Source organism: Benincasa hispida, chromosome 4 (assembly GCF_027475165.1).
Source record: "Benincasa hispida cultivar pf3 chromosome 4, pf3_genome.v1.1, whole genome shotgun sequence".
NCBI classification, from domain to species: Eukaryota; Viridiplantae; Streptophyta; class Magnoliopsida; order Cucurbitales; family Cucurbitaceae; genus Benincasa; species Benincasa hispida.
Window position 1 is genome coordinate 41,959,005 of NC_143481.1, and position 10,146 is coordinate 41,969,150.

At 32.5% G+C, this 10,146-nt stretch overlaps 1 protein-coding gene across 1 annotated transcript; it reads left to right on the forward strand.

Annotated features, from left to right (window-relative positions):
* Positions 1 to 587: 587 nt before the first annotated feature.
* Positions 588 to 8,411, forward strand: ACR12 (ACT domain-containing protein). Its single transcript, XM_039029188.2, has 10 exons — positions 588 to 863; positions 1,798 to 1,852; positions 3,095 to 3,211; positions 3,662 to 3,756; positions 4,869 to 4,953; positions 5,083 to 5,142; positions 6,807 to 6,862; positions 7,041 to 7,146; positions 7,227 to 7,295; positions 8,031 to 8,411. Exons 1-10 carry the CDS (start codon positions 706 to 708, stop codon positions 8,091 to 8,093), a joined length of 864 nt encoding a protein of 287 aa, XP_038885116.1. The 5' UTR covers positions 588 to 705; the 3' UTR covers positions 8,094 to 8,411.
* The last annotated feature ends 1,735 nt before the right edge of the window (positions 8,412 to 10,146 follow it).

The following is a 10,146-nucleotide window of genomic DNA, read 5'->3' on the forward strand; positions in this document are numbered from 1 at the left end:
ATAAAAATATACACATAAACAGTCCAATTTATTTTCGATTTTATACATAATATATATACTTTTTAATGTATAAATAGTTCAGTTCGGTTTAATTTTTTTTTATTTTTTTATAATATTAACCGTTGGATTCAGTTTATTTTATAGTATATGTAACATAAAAATTTTGGTTCAATTCAATTTTATAACATTACAATATAAACCATTTGTTTAAAAAATTCCGACTTTCTTATAATTTTAAATCGAACCAAATCAATGCTCTGGTAAGAATCGAATTTTTAGTAAGATTTAGTTCAACGTATTCAGTTTTAGTGTTCACCCCCTAAATCCAATCTCCATTTTTATTTAAAGATAATGTTAAAAAATTTAATACTAACACTGGGACTACTTGGAGAGAAGGATAGGATAAGCAATGTACGAGTGCATGTATAGGATAAGAATAATTTTCGTCTTGTTGTCCAAAAAAAATAAAAACAAATCCACACGCCACGTAAGCCAAACTCTGACGTCGAACCAATTACATTCAAGTGGGTCCCACATGCTGACGCAGCAATCCAACAACTCTCACTAAACAGATCACTCCCCCCTTTATAATGAAAGCAACTCCGTTTCGTTCGAACATAACCCCGTTTTCGCCTCCGGTATTACCGAAAACGAACAAAGTTGCTTACGGGGAGAGCACCCACCGATTCCGATCCATCTTCTTCCATGGCTATGGCGACCTCGAGCTCCACCTTCATCGCTTCTTCTTACACTTCTCCTTCTTTGTTTCCATGCCGGTCCAGGTTCTTGGAGTCGGAGTTCGTTGCTCATGTCCCTCACCGCTGCTTTGGTGGTGCTGCTAGGCTGACTTTCTGGCGGAAATGGTAAAGTTTGAGTGCTTTGGAAGTTTGGTTTTCTTCTTTGCTTTTGTGTTTAGGATGAACTGAAATGAACCTTGCGGTTGAATCTAACGGTCTTTAACATCAAGAACTGGTTAATTTTGGTTCATTGTCAGTTGGCCTTGCTCGCTCGCTCGCTCTAGGAGTTTCTTGAATTGTTGATGCATCGATTTGCTTTCTCTTGATACTACGTATTATGGATAATTGTGAAAATTTGAAATGTCGGCTGTTTAGTTGACTGTCTGGAGGCTGAGAGAGTAGGGTTTTGAGCTTGGGATGGATATCATTCGGTTCGTTAGAACTTAATCATCTGATATTTTGCGACGCAGTGGCTTTTTATTTAGTTTATAAAATAAGATTTGTTCGCCCCAGGAAGTGTAAAGAAGTTCTACGCAGAGGGAACGTTTGGTATTGATACGTATCGGAGCCCTGGGCTGAGTTTTTATTATACTTTACGCATATGTAGGAAGATCGGTAATGTGGATTCTCTTTGATACTAATTATTAGAAGCTGACTGTTAGTTTCGTGAAAGAATGCTGGGTGATTGTCTGGGATGCTTTTATTCTTCAAAATATAATACGGGCTTGTTCCGTTGGTGCAATCTACGATATGTTTTGGATGGACGAGCATTAGGGAGTGAACGATTCTAAAATTTTAATTGCTCTATGATTGCAAGTAACTGTTGCTGTCAATGATCTTTGTGCCACAGTTATTTAGTGAACTTATAAAGTCTAGTTCAATTGTTTTCCTTTTGCTTTTTTGATTTTTACCTATTAGTTTTTCTCAATGGTTTTCTAGCACTTCATATTCTTCTTGCTCACTGAAGCATGCAACTCATGTATCTGACAGCCCTCTCTTGATTTATACCACTCAAGCTAATGCTTATGCCCTATTTGTTCTATTCATCTATTTTATGCAGGAATATCCTGAGTGCATCAACCAATGGTTTGAATGCAGTCAGTCCAACATCATTGGTCAGTGATGTGTCACTTAAACCTACTATTGAAATAATATATCTTCCGATGTCCTCAAGGCTGGACTGCTTACTCTTTCTACATAATAAAGTTTATACGTTAAAGTTCTATTACATTTTATTTACATTTTTTCACGCGATAAACCCATCCCAGGTTTGACTTATAGTCATATTCAATAATACTTTTAACATCCTTCGTAAATGACTAAATGTGCATTATTCCTGATCTTTTACTTCTCTCCCTTGACAACAATGGAGGCTATAGAAAATACTCTAATGGGTACCAATATTTCAAATTCACAAAAAGTTACACTAGGAAGAACTCAACAAATTAATCCCCTCTCAGTGCCTTCCACCCATCCCCATGATATTATTTCCCAAAAATTCCCTTGGTTTCTTTCCAACCAAATCTTCAAAAGGGCAACTTTAACAGTGTCTGAGTGTCAGACAAATAAATTTGACGCCTTCCCATACCATACACATTACCTTAAAGAAGTTGTTCTACCAATTGAGAAATGAATACTAACTAATCTGAAATTATATATTGAATACTAATTAATCTCATCCTTAATTAGTTAATTGTAATTGTCAAAACATTTGAAAAATGTCTTTCTTGTTTCAATTGCAATACATATATAACTTATATATGTATTGCAATTGTAAAGAATGATTCCATGTTAGACATCTTCTTTTTAGCTTTTTTGTGGTGTTAGGGATTATAAAGTTTTGTACTTATTCTTTGTTTCTTACTCTTTACAGTTGGAGCCCAAACTTCTAGTTTTGTATTGCCATTTCTGGTGTTTTGCTTTGCCTTTCTTTGGTTTTGTCTAGTTTTTGTATAGCCATTATATGTCCTTTCATTTACTCTATGAAAATATATATATTTTTAAATTCAGACATCTCCCTTTGTACTTTTTATTTTGCCATTCATGTTCTTATTTATTATTCTTTAATTAAACAATTATTTTTTCCTGAGTGTGCGTATGTGTATTTTGTTGCTATATACTTTTTCAGCTGTCAAAATATAGTACTCCAAAATCTCTTTTGGTTGGCCATTCAACAAGTTCATTTTTACTTCAAGAATTATGCATTTATTTTGCTGCAAATACTTCTACTTCTAGTCATGGACTGTTTGGATAAAATGATTTTATGGTGCAACAATTCCGCTTGTCAATCTTCCCCATTAACCATAAATTTGGATGACTTCGAAACTGTGCAATTGATGGCCTAATTTTTATTCCAGATTTTTGATCAAGATAGTGTGCCAATGCCCATAGTTCTCATAGATCAAGATTCAGATTCTAATGCAACTATAGTGGAAGTCAGTTTTGGCGATCGTCTTGGAGCTCTTATCGATACGGTGACTTTTGCAGTTCCATTATCTCATGCTTTCTAGATATTGTGTTACAAGATTTCACATATCTTATTCTCCTTATATTATGTGAAGTTGATCCGATGTTGTGTTGTACAATGTAAAGGCTAAAATACTTGTGTTATATGTTGGGATCAAAGTTATAATTTAACTTATTCTCAAATAAGATTATTTTTTCCATTTCAACATTGTGGTCGTAGCTTATGGATGCAGGAGTAATATATGATCACAGAAATAATTTTTTGGCTCATACGATTCTTATATGAATTTATTTGTACTATCCTCACTTTGTGTAATACAGATTTACATTTTCTAAAATAACTTTTTCTCTGAATTAGAACCACCTCACCGTTTTTTTAGTACTTAAATTTGATTTTAATCTAAATATCGTATGGTACTGAATCTTATTTCATCATCTTTCTTGGACTTCTTGTGTAGATGAGAGCATTAAAAGATTTGGGTTTGGATGTGGCGAAGGGAACTGTTAGTACAGAGGGACCAGTCAAGCAAACAAAGTTCTATCTGACAAGATTGTGAGTTGTTTTATTGCTTAAATTTTGTCATTTGAATTTTGAGCTACTGTCTGATGTGGTTGATAACAGCTCCCCACACATCACTTTTTCCTCCATTTATATTTTATATATTTAGTGTCACGTTTCTCTGTTTTGGAGAATATCATAACTTGTATGGGTGGGCTCAATTTTGTCTCCTTTTCTAATTTTTGCCACCTGATCTCAAAGATGAAGGAAAGTTTGATCCTGTGAACCACTTCGAACATAATCTACAAAATAAATATGTCAACCAAGGGGGTGTAAGTGGAATATATATGAATCCACATACACTCTATATCACCACGTGTCTTAAAGAATTCATCTATCTTTGCTTCAAAATATCCCTAAAGAATAAAGCATGCTTGACAATGTCGTCTTTGCTTTGCTCTGCCCTTTACCTCGAGCCTTTACCAGTTTGCCTTCTCATCACTACAACTTATGGGGGAAAGAGATGGGGTAACCATATGAAATTCAACAAAATTCACGGAGGTTAAAGCTCTCAAAATATGCAAGTAAGTTGACACAAGTATATTCTGAATTATTGGTGGCCTACTAAGAAGCATGAGCACAAACTAGAGCCTGCACCTCTTTTACCATGTCACAGTAAAAATTCATGATTTCTTTCCTATCAGATTCAACAAAAAGTAGACAATGGAAAATTAGTCAAAAGAATTCTGGTCTTCTAATGAACGGATGTTCATGAGCAAGCTGCAGGTGAAGTCCCAGTCTTTAGTTGAAAGTTTAACTTTAAGTAGAAGGCATAAGGTAAATAAGCAGAAGATGCTGGATCTTTTCGGAAAGTTCAGCTAATATCCCGTCTACTGGTCTACACCCAAAACTCATGCATGGACTTTGTTGCCCACTTCTGCCCACTTCTGATATCGAATTGAGAGTATATCCTCACATTCAAATTCTTAGTTCCTGGCATGTCAGCATTCTGATATTTTGTCACCTCCTGTTAATTGAGGATTTATTATATGATTTTAATTTTTGATCACATATGTGTTGTGATATCTTGCAGGGATATTCTACCTATGCTCTAATGTAACTATTAACAAATCTTTTAACATGTGTTTTGATGTTTGTAATTGTAGAGACTCGGGCCGGAAAGTAGAAGATCCTGATTTGTTGGAGAGTATTCGTTTAACCATCATCAACAACCTTTTGAAGTATCACCCGGTATGTATACTAAATAACTCAACGTACTAATGACTATCTTAATGTTTTTGATCTGACGTAGATCTCTCCCTTAATTTTCTGAATATTTCCTTTTATTTTCTTTATCTTAGCTTTCTAGTTTCTTGGTAGGAATCTAGTCAACAGCTTGCAATGGGAGAGGCTTTTGGAATTCAACCTCCAGAGAAGAAGGTATAGCTTCCTTCATGGTCATATTTTCTTTTATGGATAAATAATTGTATTTATAGAAAATAATGCCGTACCTCCAATCCGAGCAGTCTTCTTGTAACGTCCTCTGGATGATGTTTTCTCCTCTTTTATAATTTCATACTATCAATAAAAATTGTTTCTTATTAAAAGAGTGGGAAAAACTGCCATACAAAGAGGCAAGGGATCTAGCCTCAACCGAAGGCTGGATTATAAAGGAATTTCCAACTAGCTATATAAAGAAAGGATAATTACCGCAGGGTTTTGATTTAAGTGCCATAGGGGGTAAAAGAATTAACTTTAGCAATATCCCGAATCTTATTCTTATCACTTCTAATTTAATTAAGAAATACACACATTAGTTCCAAACTACGCATAAGGGCAAATTAGCAGAGACTGTACTCTTCTAATTTAACTTTTTACATGTTTCTTCGGACTTTCATTAATATTTGCGGTTACAATTTTTTTAATTTTTACTATTATTATTTTTTGTTGCTGTGAATGTGGTATCTGAAGTGGCTTGAGCTTCATAAATTTCGATTTTCCATGATTTAAGGATACTTATGTTGTTGAGGGTTTCCTTGATTCAACTCTCTTTAATGCATTTTTTTTTTAAATAATTAGAAATCCTTGTGACCCACTGTTGGTGGTGGGCTTTTCTTTTGATTTGTCATTGAAATATCTCTGTTTTAGGGGGGAAAAAAAACTATTTCCCCCCTTTTCTTTTTCGTTATGTTTTTAAGCTTTCATTTGCTGACATCCATCGAAGGGGTATGCACTCTTTTTTCTGATTGACATTTACTTAAAAGTTTTCAAGTTAAAATTAGTACTTTCTAATTGCATTTGATGTTCAGTGGATGTTTGTGGATAATTATCCAATACTTATGTTCTTCAGTAATTGGATTCGGTTTGATATATTGCAGAAGTATGAGTATCTTTTATAGATTTTGCAGCACATCATTGTCCCTTCTCTTCTTTTTCTCCCTAATAGCTATCTGTAATGTATTTCTAGGAATTTTTTGTTTACATCAAATGGTTTTATTTATTTATTTATTTTTTGTTTGCAAAATAGTTTTGCTAAAATTTTGTTTCCTTGTGGACTTTGATTGAACACTGATTTTTGTATTTATTTTCTTATACCACCCTTAGCTTACATGACATACTATTTTGTACTTTCCCTCCCCTTAAAAGATATAATTTGTTTTAACTAGAAAATGACCTATCAGTTACCATCTCTCCGATAAGTACATATGTAATGCTGCTTTGCTGATCCCCTTGCGATTTTGCAATTTTGTTTTCGTACGTGGGTGAAATGATCTGAAAGTCTGGTTTGTTCCTATAATTCCTCTAGAGCTAAACGGGTAATCATTGTCTTGGAGTGAAATTCTCTTCCCTCCAAGGTTAAGGTCTTTTTTTTAAGTGAGTGGGTTATAATTGTTTTGTAATGTCTTCATTAGTCATGCATGAAGTTGCAAGTTCAGGATCTTGAGTATAGTTTTTGGTTCATCAAACTGCAGCACACAGAAATAGTCACTTTGGGGGATCCAATTAAAGTTTGTTTATTTGTTTTTTGTTCTTTTTTTTTCTTTTAATTGTAATGAGGTCCGCCTTTATGAAAGTAATCAAGATTTCTATTTTGCTTCATGCAGCTTGATGTTGATATTGCAACTCATGTTCACGTGAAAGCTGATGGACCTAAAAGGAGGTTTGCTTTTCTTGATTTAAAATAACTTGCTGCAATTTTGTTGCGAAAGTTTTGTTGCTTCTCATCTAAAATAACACTATTACATTGTTTTTAGAGTACAACTCTGCAATGTAATTATAAAATTGGCAGAGTTAATTGTTCAGTTATCGTCTAATATATTTTTATTTTCAATTTATAGCCTACTTTGTTTAGAGACAGCAGACCGACCTGGATTGCTGCTTGAAGTTATAAAAATACTTGCCGATATCAATATTGAGGTTGAATCAGCAGAGATAGATACAGAAGTAAAGCCGCCCTTCCATTCTGTTTTTCTTTGTCTTCTTCCTCTGATTTGTCATGACAATATTTCAACTTTGATCTCTAGGGGTTGGTCGCCAAGGACAAGTTTCATGTCAGTTATGGGGGAGCTGCACTGAATAGTTCCTTATCTCAGGTAAACGTACATGACATAAAATTCTTGTTTTTAGCACTTTTGGAAAAGAAATGAAGTGTCTTAATAATAATAGTACTTAAAAGCACCATGAAATTGGTTATTCATCATATATTTTTTTTGATCGAACAGTCTTATTTGTTGATTAATGTCTTTTTGTTTAGGCAGTGTAAAACTTTTATCACGTTCGTCTTTTCAAATTTATGATGCGGATTAAAGTTGAATCTTCTCTTTCCAATTACTTCCCAAACTACCAACCTAGTATTTTGGGACTCCAAGGGTTTACCACAGACCTTAAAGTCCATGAAATAAATTGTGCCAAAAAAATTCTCTTGATGAACAAGAATGTGGAGGGATGAACTTTTTGCTTGACTCAAAGTGATAAAAGTCTTGGACAAATTGCAAAAACCACCGGGAAGTAAGGTGATAGTTGCAATTACACCCTCAAACTTTTAATTATAGAAGTTGAGCCCTCAAACTTATACAAATATTAAAATTGGAAGTTTGAGGGATCACAATGTTAGAGGGTATAATTTCAACTACCACCTTACTTCAACGGTGATTTTTTCAATTTGTCCAACTTCTTTCAGTTTAAAGTCCTCATCCATTAGACTGTTTAGGTTCTCCCTTTTTGTTAATTGTCTTTCAATACTTCCTTCCAGTTGAAGGTACCTCTCTATCCCACATTTGCTGTACTAAAAAAAATCTAACGAATTTCAATTTGCTTGAAATACGCAGGTTGTGGTAAATTGTCTACGTTACTACCTGCGGAGGCCGGAGACAGACATAGATAGTTACTAAGATCTTGAGGAACATCATCTCAATGTAAGCTTTGAAACTGTTTGATGAGAGCTCATACACGTTGGATCTCAAGTTCTCTGTCATTTCCAGAATTTTATAATTTGAAATTTCGAGCTACCATATGATATGTGAGCTGATTAACTCAAAGTTGTTCATCTTCATCCTTAGATCTTATTTCACTTTGTATAGATTTGAAGAATCAGATGTTGTCACACAACAAATGCTATCTTCCATGTCTGTTAACATCTGTCCAAGACTAAGCTTCCAGGGGTATCATAGTTCCCACTTACCAAATTAATAAAATGGGGGTTGAAGAAATAATTTTTTAATTTTTTTCCTTTAGGTTTTAAATGCTCAATTTAGAAGTCTGTAAGAAGAAATAAACTTGAGAGAGGCTGCAAAAATTTTGGAGAAAGTGATAATTTTGAATGAAATAGATGTCTAATGTCTAATGTCTATATAATTTAAGATACATTTAAAATTTTTAAAATTTGAGGCTCCAATATATAAACTTGAATTTTATGTCCAATAGATGTTAAGTAAATTTGCAAACATTCTTGATGAAAATTGGAAATTCAGAATTCTTATGGATACACAATTGAAATTGAAAGCTTAATTTCAAAGTTTAAAGGACTAATAAAAATTCGAGGACAAAAGAAACAGCAATTTTAAAAGTTAATGAATTAAATTCGCATCATTTTTTAAAATGGTCCAATTTTAGATCGGTATTCTTAATTGTCTAATCTTAGTCTAGATTTTTACTAAATCTTAAATTTAGTCTGTTTTTTTCCCCTTTCTCTTTTGTTATGTATAGCATTTTTACTATACATTTTGAAAACATATTCACATATTTTATTAGATAATTATTTTAAATGAAAAAATTACTATAAATATAGTAGCAAAATGTCACCGACTATTAGTAATAGATACTAGTAGATGTTTATCAATGACTATGGTTGTCTATTCATTTTGTTATATTTGTAAATAAGTTGCTCATTTTGCTATATTTGAAAACAATCATATTTTTATTTTCTTGCATGAAAATTATTGTTATTATTTATTTAATTTTGGAAAAAATTAAATTTAATGGACTAGATTAAAGATTTATTGAAAGTATAGAGACTAAAATTGAACAATAATGTGAGTACCAAAATGATATTTTAGCTAAAAAAAATGTCAACTAAAAGGAAAGAACATGATGTACCTACAAAATAATGTAGGCTGATATTACAATACAAGTACAGGGCATTTTCAAAAATAAAAAAAATAAGCTATTTACATAAAATAATAAAATTTTAGGATTTTTTTTTTTGTTTTTGTTTTTTTAGAAGTTACAGAACTTTAGAAGTCTATCAATAAACATTTTTTTTTATTTTAATTTCTCCGAATAGTCTAACATTTTTTTCTATATGAAAAAATTTCCCTCAAACTATACGAAAAATTGTTAAACATTGACCTAAGATTTTAATGGTTTATCTGGGTCCTTCCGACCATCATTGACCTGAAGATTTTTCTAAAACTTTGAAACGTTGTTTGATGCCACGTGTCCGGTTATCTTATTTAAATGTAATTTTACCGTTATACCCTTACTCAATCATTTTTAGTTTATTTTCTCCACTTTTTCTTCTTTCCTCTTCTATTCTTTGGTTGAATCCAATGATAGAAAAGAGGAAAAGTGCCCATATAAATGTAGTATTTGTTTTATCGACCTCGAGGTTAGAGGTTCAATTTCCTCTCCCTTCACTTTAATTACAATACCTTTATTAAAAAAAAAAAAAAAACAAAGAAAAATACAAATATACCCCTAATATTTTTCAACTCAAACAATGAATCTCCATTTAAAGTTACTTTTGACGAAACTAGATAAAAAATAACAATAATACTAGAAATTTGTACTATTACAATCATGAGATATGGAGTCACTCATAATTTAATAAAAACAAGAGCAAAATTTAAATGAGAGTATTGTATCACAAGTCATTCACGTATCCTATCATATTCAAGAAATGGGTCAGAATATTATGCAATTTAAGTATCATGAATGAATTTCAGT

What these genes read in the sequence shown, in the direction of transcription:
- ACR12 (XM_039029188.2), top strand. Translation starts at nt 706, where the DNA reads ATGGCTATGGCGACCTCGAGCTCCACCTTCATCGCTTCTTCTTACACT. An exon ending in CTGACTTTCTGGCGGAAATG is followed by an intron (nt 864 to 1,797) that starts GTAAAGTTTGAG and finishes TATTTTATGCAG; the next exon opens with GAATATCCTGAGTGCATCAA. An exon ending in AAGTTCTATCTGACAAGATT is followed by an intron (nt 3,757 to 4,868) that starts GTGAGTTGTTTT and finishes TTGTAATTGTAG; the next exon opens with AGACTCGGGCCGGAAAGTAG.